This window comes from Equus quagga, chromosome 6 (assembly GCF_021613505.1).
Source record: "Equus quagga isolate Etosha38 chromosome 6, UCLA_HA_Equagga_1.0, whole genome shotgun sequence".
Lineage (NCBI taxonomy): Eukaryota > Metazoa > Chordata > Mammalia > Perissodactyla > Equidae > Equus > Equus quagga.
The window spans coordinates 46,978,702-46,999,384 of NC_060272.1; the positions used below are offsets into that span (position 1 = coordinate 46,978,702).

Below are 20,683 nucleotides of genomic sequence, written 5' to 3' on the forward strand. Positions count from 1 at the left end.
ACTTTGAATGCAAGGTTAAGAATAAAAGTAGAGTACATTGGAAATAGAGTAATTGCTTCTAACAGAGAAATACATATTTTCTGTACATGGTGAATAAGAGCTGCGTAGCTCAATTTGTACTTGATCTGAAAGGTCCTAGAATTGTGTATTTTAAAATACATATTTCCAAGTCTATTTAAAATAAAATGTAAATTGCTGTTTGAATAGCCAAGATTAATTTAAAAAAAAATCTCAAATGTAAAGTCAGTCACAAGTCATAGGGTCTCAAATCTTCATTTTAAAAATAGAGCAGTTTGATAATCAGGCTTAAAAGGAAGAATATGTGACTGAAAACTAATTATTTGAAACGATTAGATTACTGTTGAAAAGACAACAAAAGATAGTGTTACGCCGTAACAATTTGGGGAAAATACTGCAATTAAAGTTTCTCATGGATATAGGTGAGATGTAAGAAACTTCCCTTCTTTTCAATGAAATTGTGTGTGTTTTTAGAGAATGTAAACCTTATGTTTCAAACCTATAACAGCTATCAGCATAATGTTATTTACTGAATGCTTTGATTTCTTTTGCAAAGACAAATATTTTCAGCTGAAAAATTTTTGAACTACAGGCACTAAAGGTCCTAGTCAGAATCATATAGTTTAGTCCTTAGATCGTTTTTTTTTGCCTTGTTACTATGTGTTAGAGTATTGCTCGGTGAGTTAAGTAAAGAATTTAAAATATCATGATCTTGGTCTTGGTATTCCCTAACATATCTATACATAAAGGAATATTTAACTATACATAAAGAGATACATAACTATACACAGAGAAATACATAACTATACACAGAGAAATATGTAACTATACATAAAGAAAGGCCTTAACACAAAGGGAGGCATAACATAAAGGCAGTAGAAGAAAGTTTTAATGTTTATGATTCAAAAAACCTTGTAGAGTAAAACTCAGTCTTATCATCCATATTTCCCATGGATTTCTAGTCCTTTCTTATGGGACAATATACGTCAGAAAGAAATAGGTATAGTTTTCATGTGTTAAATCTTTCTTATGTTAAAATTCATAAAAGATGAGAGAAGAAATGCCCACCTTGGGGTGGAACCACTAAAGTCACCTGGCCAAAGAGAAGGTAGGCTCCTTGGAATAGATGTCCAATAGCTGCACAGTGATGGAAAGGTTCCACGTCTGCACCACTGTTGAGTACTCACCACATGTGGCTGTTGAGTACTTGAAATGTGCCAGTGTGACTGAGGAAACAAATTTTAATTAATTTAAATATTTGCATGTAGGTAGTGGCCACCCTATTGGGCAACACTGTTTTAGAGATCAGAAATTCATGTAATTTTCCTTGTGCGCTTGTTTGGAGCCTTTCACTCTTGAATCTGTCTAGGTTTGGCTGCTCTCTCTATCCTGCTATGAATTTCTGAAGAGGGGACAAAATAGTGCTTTAGAACCTTAAAATGGGACTCAGAAGAGAAGGTCAGAGTGCATGGTAAACGAATGCAAATAGTCATGAGAGAAGAGGGAAATTGAAACTTGAAATAAGGTGAAATGCATGAACCTGTGCTGCTCATTTTTCAGGATAGGAGATCAGGTGTTTTGAGCATCTTTATACACCTCCATGTTGAAAAACGAGAAGACATCCAAGGGCTTCTCCCTGTCCTCAGATTGCTGAGATTCCATTTGGAGAGAAATGTCTCATGCACATTAAAGAATAAATGACACCACCAGCTCTTATCTAATTAAGTCCTTAAGTGTTTGGATTGGTAACAGGCTGCTGGGATACAGCAGAGGAGGTCCTTGTTAATCTCCCCATGCAACAAGTATTCCCAGGGGCTGTGCCAGGGACCACAGTAACAAGAGGCATATGGGTGAGAGACCTAGAAAACAAGTAAATAAAATAAAACAAAAGATATCATTAGTTCAGTTAAGAAAAAATAAGGGACTAATAGTACTGGATAGAGAGCTTTTAGATGTGAGCTGGTTAGAGAAATGATTTCTGAGGTGGTGAAGTTTAAGCGACCAAAAGGACAAGGAACTAGTTAAGGGGAACTTAGGCAGTGGTACTGGGCCTGGCTCACTTCTTGGGTAGCAGAGACCCTGAGGTGAGGACACAGTGTGACAGGAGGGTGGAGCCATCACAGGGATGGGCAGTGGCCAGCTCATGAGGGTCTTAAAGGTCCTGGTTGGGAAATCGGATTGTTATTCTAAATTAGTGGGAGACTATTAAAGAGTTTTAAGGAGGAAATGACATAGGCTAACTTACTGTTTAAAAGGATCACTCCTGCTGCTGTGGAGAGAAGAGATTGAAGATAGGAAGATGGATAAAGAGATCAGTGGCTGTGGCAATACTTACAGGGATGATGGAGGGTGGTGTGGATAAGGGTTGTAGTTGTGGTGGGTGGGAAATGGGGTGGATTTTGTAGAAAAAGTGGAGGTAGAAACTGTAGGACATGTTGATGGATTGGATGCGGGGTGTGAATGAAAAGGAGGACTAGATTTTTGACTTGAGCAAATGGGTCCGTAAGTAGGGCTGTTAACTGGGATGGAGGAAGATGGTTGTTATTACTGGTTCCATGCATTTTGGAGGAAAACAAATTAAAATATATCTTTTAAACTTGTCAAGTTTGATATATCTAAGAGTTGCACAGTTTGAGACATCAAGCGAACAGCTGAATATGTAAGTCTAGACTTGAGAAATGTGGAGTGGAGATATTTGTCTGTTGTTTATATGTGGATTGTATGTAAAGCCCTGAGAATGGCTGAGATCCAGGGTTGGGATGTGCGTGTTTGTGTGCACGTGTGCAGAGATATAGATGGGTTTCCAGAAAAAGCCCTGAGGAGATCAGCGATTCCTATATACATGGTCCAGACAGGGCGGAGCAGCCAGGAAAACAGATTGAGCAGTGGCTAGTAAGGAGGAGGAGAACCCAGAAAGGCTGATTTCCTGAACCTGAGAGAACAAGAGTGTTGCAAATACAGGGTGGAAAACCACACAGAATGATACTGAGAGGTGAGGCAAGATAATGCTGTTCGAATTGGCAAGAGGAGGGTTGTTGGTGACTTCTGAGAAAAGCGATTTTGTGGAGTCTGGGTGACAGAAGCCTGACTGAAGTGAGATGGAATGAAGAGATGGTTAGGAAGTACTGACTATGCTTGTGATGAAATCATTTGAGACTTTCTGCTAAAAAAGAAAGGAGAGAAATGGGCAGTAACTGGAGGAATATCTGGGGTCACACAAGTGAAACCTAGTGAGCAAATGGAGAAACTTAAATTAGAGAGAGTTCAAAGAAGGAGGAAACTTGAATTGGCCCTTGAAAGATGAAATGGTTTCATTTGTTACAGAAGAGGCAATTGTGTGGAGGGGAGCATCATGAATGAAACTAGAAATGAACTTAATAGAATCAAGGGCAGATTATGGACTTAGTATGAGTTTATGGACCGATCTGGTCTGTTGGACTAGTATTGGGCACTAGTAGCAAATATTTAGGGTGGGAAAAGATGATGGAAGGCCTGAAATGTGATGATAATTTCTCTTTCCCCATATCTGGCTGTCAAATTAGTCTATATTTACAGTCATACGTTGCTTAACAATGGGGATACGTTCTGAGAAAAGTGTCGTTAGGCAATTCTGTTGTTGTGTGAACGTTGTAGAGTATAAGTACACAAACCCGGATGGTATAGCCTACTACATACCTAGGCTATATGGTACTAACCTTACGGGACCACGTCGTATATAGGGTCTGTCACTGACCGAAATATTATGTGGCTCCTGCCTATAAAATGAATAATTCAGTTAATACTTTCCTGAAGTAATGATGTGTTTGATTTGATACTAAGAAACCTACTTATTAATATTTAGTATGTTTTAAACTGTTTCCTGGTCTACACTATGTAAGTTTTGATTAGAGCACATACTAGTATATGTTATTTTAAATCCATAGTTCTCTTACTGTCTTTTCATCTAAAGATCAAGAACTCATGTTTCTTATATAGGTACTTTCTTTTTCATCATTGTTGTTAGTCTGTTTTTTTCATTTTACCTGGAATACTTTTTCTAGACATTTTATGCCTTTGAATATGTTATAGCTAAAAAGTAACTAGGAGAACAGACTACTCAGTTTGTTGCTCCACTGTCTCATCTAATATTACAAGTGGGAATAAATGACTTGTTTCAGATGTATAACTTCTTTAAAAATCAATTCCTAGAAAATATACATATTAATGGTTGTATTTTGAAGTTTAATAGATTTTACAATCAGAACATTATTTAGTTCCTGCATTCCCTGTCTGGCTGTATAATTTAGCATAATTTTTGTGGCTGGACCATTGAATGCGATGTGGGTGTATGTTTATTTTGCCCTACAGGGCATGCTGATTGCATTGTACTCCTCCCCAGAACTGTTCAGTTTAAGTATTTAGTCACCTTGCTAAGAGCAGGTGAAAATGAAAGCTTAAAATAAACTATAATTATATTCAGCATTGGTGATATATTACTCTGACAGAGGAATGTAAATTGGATCTGGATATTATACAGTATTAAAGTTGACCTTCTAAATTTAAAGTATGAAATTTGTTACTTTGTCACATGTGACCAGTGATGTATTTTTTTCCCCTTTCAAGAAGCTTCTTATATTGATTTTCAGCAAAATAACTTTGTGTTTCCCTAGGCATTTGTGTAAGATGATTATTTGGGTAATTAAAAAATAGATTTCTTATTACAAAAAAAATAAGTTCATTACAGAAAGATAACACAAAAACAAAATGAGGAAAAAATGTATAGTATCGCCTACTTAGAAAGACACTATAACTTCCTGGGTGGAAGTGTGTGTGTCTACGGAGCAAGTCCTCTGGTTTAATGCTATTGGTTGGTTGTTTGAAAAAGTTTGTTAAAGCAGGGAATCACAAAATAAGTGGTTCAGTTATACCATAAACTTTCTTTTTTTTGATTCAAAACATAAGTATCCATTTTTTTCTCTAGACATTTGATGTGGAGCCTAGACCTTTTCCGGGAGTAGGCACAGGCTGATTGCATAAACTGCACCCATGATGCACTGTTGTCTGCATATTGGTGTTTTAAAGTGGAACAGGAGTGTAGAGGCTCTTACACAGTAATCTGGGTATAGAGTATTTTCTCTTTTAAAAAAAAGTCTTTTTGATGATATCTCTTAATAATTTACACTTGTGTCCACATCTCCTTCTATAGCACTTTTTAAAATGTCATCTTTTGAAAAATGTTTACAAAATATTATGGTTTTTATAGAAATAGCAAGTCTTTTCTCAATGATATGTTGCCTGTTTATGTAATTTACTTAAATTATATAATTGCAGTAATAAATAGAACTGTCAAAAATGGATTTGGAAATGAACCCAACTGGATCTTGGTGGGAGGAGAAGCATGTGAATGTAGGAGAGAGGAGGATATTAGCCTTGAATGTTCATTATGCCATGGGTGTTAATCAGTGTTTCACACATGGAATGGAAACCAGCAGGTATTTGAATGAGCTGATCAGGTAGAAAATGACTAAGAATGTGTTTGTACATGCACACATTTCCTGTATGTGAACAAAAACACATTTTTGAACAAAAATGGAGAATACCATATTAGAATTTCTGCTTTTTAAACTTAAGCTATATTAACATCTTTCCATTATCAAGATTGTAGGCATAGTTTTCTTTGATTCAGGATTTCTTCTAGCCCCTGGTTAGGTTAGTGGGTAGCTGCCTTACTAGCTCCTTTAGCATTTTTTTGTTTACCCTGTCATAGTGTTTATTACAAGCTATATTAATTGTTTTATTTACCTGTTCTTGCTCCTTTAGATTTCTCCCATCAACTGTTTATCACTTATTATCTTTATTCTAACCATTCCTTTTCTTTAATTCTTCTGCAATCAGAATTTCACTTCTACAGAGTTATTTATAAACTTCTCTTAAATTCAGTTTTTAATTTGACCTCACTTCAGCAGTTTACCCTTGACTCTTCTCTTTTTAAAACTTCCTCTTTCCTTAGGATTTGTTATCTCATCTTCACTTGGTTCTGTTCTTAGTATTGTCACTGCCTTTTCTTAGGTACCTTGGTGGGAGCTTCTGCCTAGTCGTACACTTTAGCAGTGGAGATTTCAGACTTGATGTCTCTGTGAGGGTGGAGTAGATGGACTTTTCCCTCTTCCTCCTCTAAGTCCAACTGAAAAATCTAGACATCACGTGTGAAACAAATACAAGACAACGGATAGACTAGGAACCTTGGGACCCAATGAATGGCATGGTGGTGAGTTCTACAAGTTTTCTTTTTGCCTTTATCCCAGATTTGGAGATATGCTAAATCTGGAACCCAGAAATGCCAGTAGACATAGACGAAAGTTTCAATGGAAGGCTGCTCTCTTAAGCCAGAGGAACAGCCACCTAGTCAGAAGACTTTAACCATAACTAGTCAATGCCTGCCAAATACCACAGAAGAAAACTGGTGGCTGGGTGGCTCCTCCCCACCCATACCATCAAAACAAAGTGGGGAGCCTGGACTTAGACTCCAGACAGCAGTAATGAGGTACTCTTCCCTCTCCCCGTTGAGGTGGTGTCAGAGGAGACTTAGTAGGGAGTCAGAACTTTTACCGCAGTCCGTGGTAACCGTTCCCACTCGCACCTTGGTGCCAAGGTTACATGCTGAGCATGATGAGGCATTCCTACTTCTCCCTGCCAGGAAGGTACCATGGAGGCTGAGTAGGTAGCTCAGGCTCCTACCCATGTGCAGCAGTAACAAGGAACCTCTCCCCTCAGGTGTCATTGGAGGCCAAGTGGGGACACTGGACTTCTGTTCCCACCTGGTGGTATCAACTTGGTACCTTTCCTTCCTCCAGTAGAGCAGTGTTACAGGAAGCCAGTTAAAAACAGGATAAACCCAACGAAATTCACATTAAGACATATTGTAGTCAAACTCCTGAAAACTAAAGACAGAGCAAAATATCTTGAAAGGAACAAGAGATGGCACATTAGTTATAGGGAAAAAACAATTGAGGTGACTTTGGCATCCTCATCAGAAACTATGGAGGCCAAAATCTAACTGGTAAAACAGTTTTCAAAGGAAGAAAGCGAAGAACTCGGTCATCTCAGAATCTTATGTGCTATGCAACTATCCTTCAGGAAAGGAGGAGAAATCAAGGCATACCCAGATGAAGGAAAACCCAGAGAATTTGTGGCCAGCAAACTTAGCCTAAAAGAATGGCTAAGGGACGTTTTCTAAGCAGAAAGGAAATCGTTAAAGAAGGCACCTTGAAATGTTAGGAAGAAAGTCCAGTGTAAGTAAAAATATGGGTAAATAAATAGAATTTCCTCCTCTTGAATTTTCTAAATTATGTTTGATGGTAGAAGCAAAAATTATAACACTGTGGTTCTAAATGTATGTAGAGGAAATACTTAAAACAATTCTACTATAAATGGGGAAGGTAAAGGGACTTCAAGGGAGGTGTGTGTGTTTGCTGGGCTGCCTAACAAAATGCTACAGACAGTGTGGCTTAAACAGTAGAAATTTATTCTCTCACAATTCTGGAGGCTTGAAGTCTTAAGATTTTCGTCTGACGCCTCTTTCCTTTGCTTGTAGATGGTCCATGTCTTGCTGTGTCCTCTCAAGGTCTTTTCTCTGTGGGCATGTATCTCTGGTGTCTCTTCCTCCTCTTATAAGGACACCAGTCATACTGGATTAGAATCCTACCCTTATGACTTCATTTAACATTAATTACCTCTTTCAAGGCCTTATCTCCAAGTACAGTCACATTGTGGGTTTAGGTTTCAATTTTGAATTTTGAGGGATTCTGTTCAGTCCATAATATGAGGGAAGATTTTTGCAATTCACTCAAACTTGTAAAATGATGACACTGATGAACTTGTGATATATTATGATGTAATACCTAGAAGAACCATTAAAAAATTATACAAAGAGATATACATAAAAAATAATAAATCAAAATGGAATTCTAAAACATGTTCAAATAAACCACAGGAAGGCAGGGAAAAGAAGATAGACAAACGGAACAAACAAAAACCAAAAAATAAATAGTAGACTGAAGCCTTAACATATCAATAATTACGTTAAGTATAAATGGTTTAAATAAACAAATTAAAGGAGATTGGCAAAGTGGATTAAAAAAATCACCTAATTATATGCTTTCTATCAGGGATTCACTTCAAATATGTTGATATAGGCAGATTGAAAGTAAAAAGACAATTAAAGGTTTATCATGCAAACATTGATCAAAAGAAGCAGTTGTGGCTATTTTAAGACCTCAGAGTAAAGAAAATCAAGTGATTTTTATATAATAGAAGGGTCAATCCACTAAAAGACCATTTCTAAGTGTGCATATGTCAAACTGCAGATGTGCAAAATATATGAAGCAAAAAATAATAGAACTGAAAGGAGAAATAGATAAATCCACAATTAGATTTGGAGAATTTACAACTCTGTCAACAAATCACTAAATATATAGAAGAACTCAACACCATCATCAAGCAAAAGGATATAATATATATAGAATACTGTATAACATATAGTGTTATTTTATTTGTGTTATATGTAGCACTCTATGACAATAACAGAATATATATTCTTATTCCCACAGAAAATATACTGGGATAGACAGTATCCTGGGCCATAACGCAAACCTTGTCAAATTAAAATTGAGATCATACTGAATGTGTTCTCTAACCACAATGGACTCAAACTAGAAATCAAGAACAGGAAGATCTCTAAGCATTTGGAAAGTAAACAACACATTTCTATGTAATCCATGGGTCAAGAAGTCTCAAGGGAAATAAATAGTGAAGTAAATCAAAATACAACATTTCAAAGTTTGTGGGACACATCTAAAGCAGTACTGAGAGGGAGGTTTATAGCACTTATACATTAGAAAAGAGGAAAATGCTCAAATCAGTTTTAGCTATCACCTCAAGGCTCTAGAAAAAAGAAGAACAAAGTAAACCCAAAGCGGCACAAGGAAGGAAATAATAAGATCAGAAATCAATTAAATTGAAAACAAACAATAGAGGAAATCAATGACACAAGGAGCTGGTCCTTTGGAAAGATAATAAAATTGACGAACTTCTATTAATATTGATGAAGAAAAAGAGAAGACACAAATTACCCATATCAGAAATGAAACAGGAATTTCATTACAGACCTGACATCAACAGAGTAATAAGGGAATACTACAAATAACTTTAAACACACAAATTTGATAACTTAGATGAAAAAGATCAATTCTTTGAAAAGCACAAAGTATTTCAACAAACCCACTATGAAATAGAGAATTTGAATAGTTTTCTGACTACTAAGGAAATTGAATTACTGTATTAAAACTCCCAGAGAGATCTTCAAGTACAGATGATTTCGCTGGAGAATTCTACCTGAAATTTAAAGAAAAATTAATACCAATTCTACACTGTCTCAGAAAATACAAGAGTAGGGAACAATTCACAGTTTTTGAAGGTACTGATACCAAAACCAAACAAAGACAATAACAGAACAAAAACAAACTCCAAACCTCCAAGTTTACAGACCAATGTCCATCATGAATCTAGACACAAAAGTCCTTATTGTAATGTACTATATCAACGAGGCTACAGAAGAAAAATTGCATGATCATATCAATTGATGCAGACAAAGCATTTGATAAAATTCAACACCTATTCATGATAAAAACTCAGAAGAATAGGAGTAAATGTTATAGATTGAATTGTGTCCCCCAGAAAGATGTTTAAGTCCTAACTGTCACCTTAGAATGTGACCTTATTTGGAAATAGGGTCATTGCAGATATAATTAATTAAGATTAGGTCATAAGGGAAAAGAAGGGGCTCTTAATCTAATATAACTTTGTCCTTATCAGAAGGAAAGAAGAGCGAGCGAGAGGGAGAGCCTACGCACCATTTGATGACGGGGGTCAGGAATCTGGATTAACAGTTACCACCAGGAGCTAGGAAAAGGCAAGGAAGGATTCTACTCATAGTTTCAGAGGGAGCCTGGCCCTGCTGACAATTTGATTTGGGGCCCCTAGCCTCCAGAACCATGAGAATAAATTTCTGTTGTTTTAAGTTACCCACTTTGCAGTACTTTAGCAACTTTAGGAAACTCATACAGGGTGGTAATTTCTCAACTTGATAACATGAATCTACAAAAATCCTACAGCTAATATTATGTTTAATGGTGAAAGACTGATAATTTTTCCCCCTCAGACTGGGAACAAGGCAAGGATGTTTACCATCACCACTCTTAGCATGGTATTAGAAGCTCTAGCCAGCTCAATGAGGCAAAAAAATGAAATAGAAAGCTTATGAATCAGAAAGGAAGAAATAAAACTGTCCGTATTTGCAGATGATATGATTGTTTACATAGAAAAGTTCAAAGAATCTACAAAAACTCCTGGAACTAATCAGTTCAGCAAGATTGGAGGTTTCAAGATAAACAGAAATCAATTGTATTTTGCAAGATGAAAAAGGTTTAGAGGTTTGTTGTATAACAATGTGCATATAGTTGACAATACTGTACTGTGCTCTTAAATATTAAGAGGGTAAATTTATGTTTTATACTTGAGAAAAACAATCAACTGTATTTTTATATGCTAACAATGAACTTTTGGAAAACACCATTTACTATTCCTCCAGAAAGAAAAAAAAAACTCTTTGTAAATCTAACAAATTATGTACAAGACTTTTATGCTGGAAACTACAAAATCATGATGAAGGAAATCAGAGAGTGTCTAAATAAGTGGAGAGAGATCCTGTGTTCGTGAATGAAAATACTCTGTTTTCTTGATCATTTCAGTTGCTGGCAGAATTCAATTCCTTGCAGTTGTGGGACTGACAGCCTTATTTCCTTGCTAGCTGTCAATTTAGGGTTTTCTCAGCTTTTAGAGTCTGCCCGCATTGCTTGCCTCATATTCCCTTTCCTGTATCTTTAAAGCTGTAAAGGCAGGTCGAGTTCCTCCCGTGCTGTGAATCTCTCTTCTTTCTTCCAGCTCCTTTGTCTAATCCAGCTGTGGAAGGGTCTCAGCTTTTAAGAATCATGTAATTAGATTGAATCTACCCTGATAATCTAGGGTACTCTCCCTGTTTTAAAATCACCTGATTGGCAACCTTAAGTCTCTTTTTAATCCGTCTTCACTGTGTGAAGTAATGTAATCATAGGTTCTGGTGTTGGGACGTGGCCATCTTTTGGGGACACAGATGAGATGACTCTGCCTACCACGTATGCCTAGTCCTTCAATGGCTTACTATTCCCCAGGGCATTGCATACAGGTTTTTCACAAGCTCCTTCCTACCTGTTTGACTTTATGTCTGATATAGCCACTTGTGGTGCTCAGCACAGGCCATGTATTTCATATTTAATGCCTTTGCAGGTATTCCCTCTGGCTTAGAAACCTCTCTTCCTTTCTCTGACTTATCCTTCAAGACTCAGGTCAGACATCAGCTGCTTTGTTCCCAGGAGAGGTAGTTGCTGCACCTTCTGTTCTCTTAGTACCATGATTATAGCACTTATTACATTATGGAAATAGTTTTGCTCAACATTTGTCTCAACAACTACTCTCTGATCCTTTCAAGGGCAGAGAACATGTTTTATTCAGTTTTGTGTTGCTCATACCTAGTGAGGATCAAGCACGCAGTGAGCCACTGAAGGCTCACTGACTTTGTTAATGAACACTTGAGTTTTAGTAGTAATGAACATCACCCTTCGAGCAGCAGTCAGTCAAGTCCTAAAATGGGATATAGGACAGGGACTCCAGATTCATCATCCTTGGTTCAGTATGGATAAGTACCAGTTCTGAAATCAGAAGTGATGTTTCTGGCATGAAGGTTGAGATAGGCTCACTGATGCTGCATAGAATATGTCATCTCTTTGTGCCTTTTTCTATGCCTATGAAGTAGGGGTGTGTGTCTGGGCACCAGCAGACCTAGATGCTATTTCTAAGTGATCCTAACCTCTCTCCGTATGTTCCTTTCCTTATATATAAAAGTAAGAGGAGATTCAGTTTCATTCTAAAACTATTTGTTGAGTGCTTAGTCTGTTCCAGGTGCTGGGGATTTAAAAACAAATAAGAAATGGTCCCTATCCTCCACGTGAGATCACCCTTATGATCTGGTAGGTTTATTCCAGCTCTGACAATCCATGAGGCATTTGTCTTTCCCTTCCTTAGGGCACGTTTGGGAAGAGAAGTAGTTTTAACTTTAGTCCGTGGGAAACACGCTTGGATGGTGCTTTGTTCGTTGGCCAGGAAGTAAATCTGAGACCTGACTGTTGCCTCATCTGCTCAATGAGGTGACTGTATTTGCTTCATAAAGCCAACAATGCATTGAAACCACTGCACACATTTGACTTCATCCTGTGTCTCTGGAAGCAATAACTGAATTTCAAAGCCTAAGCTGCTTTGAACATTTAAAGGTGGTTTGAACATTTATTTCCAGAGAACTGCTCTCCACCCCCCTCCTTTTTTTCTTCTTCTATTACCTCTCCACCTCTTCTTTTTCTCCTACTTCGAGACCCCTGCTAGGAAGTGCTAAATGGTAATAAGTTTTTCTTGAGGCAATTAAAAGAGACGAGTTTGATATTTTCTGTTAAGAATTTTAGGAGGTAGATTTTGTGTTAAATTAGTACTTAGCACATTACTTTTCGCTGTTTTAAAGCAATTTTTTCCAATACAAATGTCATACTAATTTCTATGTCATTTCTATTCATGGAGAAGAAACATTTGCACAGTGCTTATTCATCCATGAATGCAGTTTATAGTTAAACCACATAATGCCTGAGGGTACTGTGCTGACAGGCACAGGATGAATTGTACAGATTTGGTTTCCTGAAGATTGATCATTTATAGATCAGTTGATAATCTTTTTTCCAGGTTGCTTCTTACACTGATGATGAGAAATTTTTCACCTTTGTGGAAAGCTATGGATTTCAATAAACCTCTGTCAGTACAGCAGACCTACCTACTCAATATCACTTTTTATCTTGAACATCTTTTCCAGAAGAGATAGGAAGTCGTATTTGCCCCATCTTTAAAAATAATATTGCTGAAAATAATATGGTGGGGGGAGGCAGAGGTTGTGAGAGAATGGGTTTGTGAATGACAACTTGTTGATACAGCAATATGTTGGCCCTGTAAAATTTTAGAAAAACAGGGAGACATTTTAGGCATATTTGTGTTTTAGTATTACCTTTTCGATAAAGTACTTTCATCAGCTTTCTTTTTCTGTTTAAATATTATAGTCTTTCTTTGGTTGTGGAGCATCTTTGCTTCCTTTCCTCCCACCCTGTCTCACTTTTCTTGTTTTTGATACATTTTATAAAATGTAAAGTGTAATCTGGCTTTCCAAAGGCTGTTGCCAACTTCTTTGATTTTATTGTTGAGTAATTAATTCCCACCATGAGTTAAGATTGTAGTGTAAAGTAATTGAATATAATGCCTCTTGACGTTCAACTGTAATAAGTTTGTTTTATAGAGAATTAGTTTATGTGTAATATATAAGTGGACTAAGTTTTACTTTAATAATTCATATTCTGCAATGTAGAAGAGAGTTATCTAGTGGGGCCAGAAAAAATTGCTTTAAAACAGCGAAAAGTAATGTGCTAAGAGAACTTCTGTGGGTCCCACTCTTTTAGTTACAGTTGTATTATGAACTTGAGAACTTCTGTGGGTCCCACTCTTTTAGTTACAGTTGTATTATGGATGATCAATTTTAAAAATAGCTGTATGTTCTATTAATAATTACTCAGACTGGGAGACTTAACTTGGTTTACTTGGATTGATATGCTTCCTAAATTTTCTAGTGGGTTCCACCATAAGCATATTAAGTGCAACAAAGTGTCTTTGTTATATTGACATCATTTTAAATTACTTTGTATATTTTAGCATAAGGTGATTTTAGGAGTAATAACTTTATTTTCTGCAATGATTTAAGGTGATAGCAGTATGAATAATCCTAAACCATTTCTATTAGCTTTAGAATATCTTTATGGATATACTTTTGAATATAGAGATGGTTGAAAATCCACTTCAAACAAAATTTTGAAGCCCCACTGTGAGATACTAACACAGGAGGGCCTGACGGTCCGTGTCTTGTCCAGGCACCTTGGTGCCAGCCCAAGTAAAACTCTCAAATTACTCTATGTGTTTGATTTCAAGCTTCCCTGCTGCATGTGAAATAAGAATAAATACAGAATAGGATGTCAACAAGGCAAACAGTTAAGCGGGATGCTGTAGGTGTTTTCATGAAACATGAAAGCAAGATTTGAAATGCCTACAGGTAATCTGTCTGTTGCTGATAGTGGAGAGTAAACTGTTCACTTTTGAAGTAGCATCTTGGTTTGAAAACATCAGCTTCTATTTAACTCTTTTCCCTCCCTTAACTGTAATAGTGATCTTCAGTCTTTTCTTTTACAGGGTAGTGCTTTTCCTGTTTAAGTATGTTCTTGAATTAGTGGTTTTCACAGAGAAGAGATGAATAAAATAGTCTGACAAAAGTCTGCCAATCTAAATGGCAAATTGCTTTGTTTTGGTGGGGGTGTAAAATCAAATTTGGAATATTTGTAGGCAGTTAAGCTGTGTTCACAGAAGTATACAAATGAAGATGCATTTTTTAAATGATATTTTAATTTTTCATGCAAATATGTTGCATTTGGTTTTTAGGCTCATTTTCATGGGAAATGTTATTGTATCTTAAGTGAGAAAATGGTATTATATACTGATATGTGACTTAAACTTTTTATTTATTCTTTATAATGTCCTGATTTTGATTACTGGATGAAATTTTGTTTTTAACATTCCATTTTCAAAAGCTTCACATACACATAAAATCATGCATATGAACAAATGTATATACAAACAGGTATATACAGTGAAATAGGCAAACATATATCTTTTTCTTTCCCCCACTTTTTTTTTTTGCTGAGGAAGATTTGCTGTGAGCTAACATCCATACCAATCGTCCTGTATTTTGTATGTGGGACACATACAGCTGCCACAGCATGGCCACTGACAAGCAGTATAGGTCCACGCCTGGGAACTGAACCTGGGCTACTGAAGCAGAACATGCTGAATTTAACCACTAGGGCTTTCCCCTACTTTTTTGAAGACAGATTGTTACTATTTTATTATTGTCCTAGGTTTTCCAAACACAACTGGAAAAAAGTATTATTTTTACTAGGATAGTTTTCCTATAATCAAATGAGCTGTTGTCTAATGGCAGTGACGTCTTAATTGCATACAGTACTGTGCTTGCATCATTGGGTTTCTGAAATAGAGGCAGTTTGATCAAGATGAAAATATTTGTTTAAAAAGCAATGAAGCTCTTTTTTTAAAAAACCACTTGAACTTTGAAATTTAGGAAATCATTAAGACTTATAAGGATGCATTTTACTGGTTTGGGCACTTCTCCTAACACACCCCTTTCAATCCTTTGATTAATTTTTTCAGCCCCCTTTTTCTTGACGTAGATCTGAATGGTCTTTAAGTCTTACTCACATGCCCACTTTCTGCTCTTTGGAACTGTCCAAGGTGAGGCTTATCTGGTGGTGTGCTGGCAAATGTTTAACAACCAGCTCTCTGGGTGGGGGAGGCGCTCTGATTGGCAGCATTTGCTGATTTCTGTGATCTGCTTTCACCGTGGCAGATTTTTAGCTACTAACATGATCTCACTGGAGATGGAGCATGGAAGAAATGGGCACAGTTAGCTCTCACAAGGCAAGTGCAAGCTGGGTTAAGCACACCACTGGCTTATCCTAACTTTGCTCCTTTCACAACTAAGATTATGAATCATGAATGATTTTGTACACAGTGTTATTCTTACATTGTATTTACTATCAGAATATAACAAGGGCCAAATATATATAGTAGCATTATTGTCATATTCCAAACCAGAATACCGACAACGTATAATTACCTTTATTTTTTTTTTTTTCCTGTTTTTCAGTTGGGTGGAAAGCTTTGGACGTGAGGGGCTTGGATTATTACTGGACATTTTGGAAAAATTGATTAGTGGCAAAATGTAAGTATTGCTAATTATTGTTTTCAATTAAACTACATTTGCGTGTCCAATTATAATTTCCACTCTGATGTCTTATGCCAATGCAGACAAGAAAAAATTGTAAAGAAGAATCAACACAAAGTCATACAATGTCTAAAGGCCTTGATGAATACACAGGTATGTACATAGGTAATCAGATTATATGTGTTCTTCACCGGTTCTTATAGTGAGCTTGTGGATTAGAATTGTGTAAGAAAGAATTTGCTCCAAAGTGATGTATTACTTTAATATGTCGTTCAGTACATAATGGAAAAAAATATTCTATTGATTTCTAGTTTTGTGTCAAATCAACTATCTCCCAACAGGAGAAAATTGGGGATGAATAGACCCTCTTCAGATGCTGAACTCCTCGTGTGTAGATTAATTCTCTCTTGCTCCATGCTTCTCTTCCTTCCTTTCTCTCCTCTTTTTTGTTTTCCCCCTTCCTCTCTCCCTCTCTCTTTTAATTTTCAAAAGGATAGCACGGATCCGTTTAGAAATCATACGTGATTATAGAATGTGATCTCCAGTAAGACTTATTGCCAAAGCATGAAATTGGAAAGAGGTGGTTTTTATAGTCTAAGAAGTTAAATCTATAATGAAATTAAGGTAAAGAGATATGAACAGGTCCCAGAAATGGAGCAGTGATGCTTAATACAGGGAATATTGAGACCAAATATAATATGACGTGTGTGCAGAGTTTGCATATTTACAGATGACACATTGGAAGAAATACTTTAAGCTTTTACTGAAGTTAGATTTATCTGCACTGTTTCTTTCTTTTTTTTTTTAATATGGTTAATTGCAGAAATTAGTTCTATCCTGTGCCATGTCTTTAGCTCCAATATCTGTAAACACATCTGCCTCATGATGTGTGCATGATAGGTGTTTTAGTTGCTGTTAGACAACAGGGGAGGAAGTTTTACTTATGGTAGTATGGTGATTTGTGTTTCATTCCAAAACCATCTGTATATTTCTGAGTAATTTTAATTCTTAATATTTTGCTTTAAAGTAAACATTTAGAGGACTACACACTTAAGTACTGGTACTTAAATTATTAACAATTATATTTCTTTCCTTTTTCCCCCCCTTTCGTGAGGAATATTTGCCCTGAGCTAACATCCATTTGCCAGTCTTCCTCTTTTTGCTTGAGGAAGATTGTCCCTGAGCTGACATCTGTGCCAGTCTTCCAGTATTTTGTATGTGGGTCGCCACCACAGCATGGCTTGGTGACTGGTGTACAGGTCCAAGCCTGGGAACCAAACCTGTGAACCCCAGGCTGCTGAAGCGGAGTGGGCAAACTTAACCACTATGCCACCGGGCTGGCCCCACATTTATGTAGCAGATATTTATATTTTCTAAGTCTTTAAGTCTTATTAAGTTACTTATGTGTTTTTCAGCATTTTCTGGGGCTAAGTTTTCTTTTTTTTTGAGGAACATTAGCCCTGAGTTAACATCTGCCACCAATCCTCCTCTTTTTGTGGAGGGAGACTGGCCCTGAGCTAACGTCCATGACCATCTTCCTTTACTTTATATATGTGATACCTACCACAGCATGGCTTGACAAGCAATGTGTAGGTCTGCACTCGGGATCCGAACCAGCGAACCCTGGGCCGTCGAAGCAGAATGTGTGAACTTAACTGCTGTGCCACCGCGCCAGCCCCTAAGTTTTCTATTCTTAACCAATGAAATATTTTTCACCTCCATGTCCCTCCAGTCACTTACGTTTTTCACAGAAAATATCTGATGTAGAAATCACAAGTCCTTTCTATATTGAACTCATTATTCTGTGAGAGTTAGATTTTAGCTATATTAAGTAGCCTTTTGTAGAATCTTATAAAAGTAAATGAATAAAGGAACCAGAAATTGGTGAGAGGGGAGAGCTCTTTCCACACTGAGTACATAATTCTGCTTTAGGAGACCCCTTCTAAAGTGAGAATATAGAAATTGGAAATTTCGTTAGTCATGGAAAGGCTGAGGGTAGAGAAAACCTAGGGACTGTTTTTTCAAACCAAAGGGGCATGTAGATCATAATTAGAATTTAAGAAACATATCATGGTTAAAGTGAGACAGTATATAGAAGATAATATTCATACTTGGTTTGAGACTGAATTGGAGAGAGAGTAAACTGTGTATTTATTTCTAGTTATATAATATAATGTAGTTTATTCTTATAATAAGATATTGTGTTGCTTATAGTTTGTATACCTGGAGTTGGAATATATTGCCATTTACATTTATTGCTATCACCTGTGCAAATAAGAATAAAAAGTTACTGATCCTTGGAATTAGTATTGTAATGTCTGAAATTTTCGCTAAAGTTTATTTTTTTTCCTAAGACCCATTGATGGTTTTTCCTATACCTCATGTGCAGTGTTTACAAGAGTTCATTGAATGATGAAAAATATAGGCTTTAAGATTAAAAAAAAATGTGGTACCTTATTTGGTACTAGTAATTACATAATTAATATAATGTGCAAACTTGATAATGTCATATGAAATTAAATTTCTTATAATACTAAATTGGGCTAAATATTTTTTTGGTGGAAGGAGATTGTGGATATTTGCTAGGAAGAAAATAAAAGGATGAAAAGTTAATCTGTTTAAATTAAAAGGTAGTTAGAACAGGAGCTTCAGTTTGATCAGTTAACTTTTTGTGTGTTGCTTTGAGGCGTGTACCCCCAGCAAAGGTGCTTTTCCTCCTGAAGCCCAGCCCTTTACCCACGTTATCGCCGCTACTGGGAGTAACTCACCAGGGTTGGCTGTTCATCATCAGTGTAGTGATGACAGTAGATGTAGATAGAAGATAGATAGACCAGATGATACTGTTCATGTAAGTGTTGGACATCCTACACGGGGATTTAAACTGTTAACCCTCCCCTGCCTAACACATCTTCAATGGTCTGGAATTCCGTCTATTAGGTAATAATAGGCCTTGTGTAGAAGGCAAATGGCACCTGGCATTGGTCCTCTGTTTAGAACACATGAGTTTTCATATAATCCAGAGTGGATCTTTGACACTCAGTAGAGAGACATCCTTAGACCCTCCAAAATTTGTCACCACCTCTCTAACCTTGTAAGAGCCTTCATTTAATGCACTTTAGATGCCAGCCTTGGTAAGTTGACTATTTCTTTCACAGACTCAACAGTTTTTGTTTTGCGTTGTTTAAATAATTGAATGAGAGTAATTATGTACAAGTAGGCAGCAATTCTGTTTTTAGTTCTAGATACTGAGTAGTGGTAATCTGGCCTCATTCCAGTCTTAAAATGAGGGCTACACACTTTTGTGTTAGCAAAATCAGAGAGCACTGCCTATGATGGAGCTTTGGGTCACAGGATGATGGTGAAAACCATGAAATCAGAGAATGCTCCTATTCAACTTTTTACACATCATGGTTTAGGGCTGGAAGGCTTGACAGAAGGTAGGTAGTACCACTTGGAGAAGATAAGTATGAATTGCCTTGAGTGGCTGGAGGATGGGGAGGTACTGGCTAAGGACAGCCAGGTGGGTTGGAAATGAAGAGGAAATGTGGAGGCAAGCTTTCCTCAATCCTCAAGTGTCTTAGGACAGAGGCAGCCCCTCGGTGCTTGGTAAGCATTGACTGACTGACTTTTTAAATTGGATCTAAGTGGTACTTTATAAGGCTCCGAGAATTCCCTAGAATGATTATTAAGGCATATTGTAGTCTCTGGCCCCATGCCTGTGTTTTTGTTCTTTGTTTCCAGTAATGAAACAGCCCAGGGCATCACAAACGTGAGCATTTCCTGGCTGGTTTTTCCCTATCACCAACAAGACAGAGAAGTCTCTCCAAAAATCATATCCTGGGGCCCTTGGCCCTTCTGCTTGTACTTCCATCTTCGTACCTGTCTTCCTTAGATAGTGGTTTTAAGCAAATGCAATATTTCAGCACAGTGTGACAGCTTCTTTACATAAGTGCCATGTACAAGACAGGAAAGTTTTAAATAGGATTTCATAACACTCAAAGCGTCGGGTGTAAGCTTGTTATAGATCCAACTTTGATACTTATATCTAGTGCTAATTTTGAGTTTAAGCCATAGTTCATAAGTCTGTAATTGAGATTAAGGTCCTTTTTAGTGCTTAGTAATAATTCTAATCAACCAATTTCTCTTTAGAAGGATTCTCTGGGATGCATGGTGGATAAATAATAATTGTTTTATCCATCTATTCATCCTCTCTTATTTGATACTTATCTTTCATAGATTACAAGTGGGCTGTAAGAGACATGCATCCTTATATCAAAACAATAAGTCACTAACATAACTCCTTATCTTCTCATTGGATGTGACATCCTGGCAGTAGCAAATCAACTTCGTCCTTATCCAAAATCATCCCATTTGTAAAATAATGTGTTTACAGCTGCATTGTCTTTCTTTTGATAAAATATCGTTCTGATTAGAATACATCTGCTCCTTATGGCAGTTTGTACATGATATCTGCCCAAATCATCTTTCAACTTTCGCCCATTTATGAACTAAGTGTTACTGTCTAGGCCTGCACTTTATAACGTGGTTGCCACGTGTGGCTATTGAGCACTTGAAATGTGGCTAGTCTGAATGGAGATGTGCTGTAAGTATAAAACACACACTAGATTTTGAACAGTTAGAAAGAAAAAAGTAAAACAT

General features: G+C 36.8%; 1 protein-coding gene across 1 annotated transcript in view; it reads left to right on the forward strand.

The window, feature by feature from the left end:
• The window catches only part of DIAPH3 (diaphanous related formin 3), a 482,479-nt gene that overhangs the window by 125,467 nt on the left and 336,329 nt on the right, over positions 1-20,683 (forward strand). The window contains exons 6-7 of the mRNA XM_046664521.1: positions 15,947-16,021; positions 16,108-16,177. Coding sequence (XP_046520477.1) covers positions 15,947-16,021; positions 16,108-16,177 — 145 coding nt within the window. The remainder of the gene's footprint in view (positions 1-15,946; positions 16,022-16,107; positions 16,178-20,683) is intronic.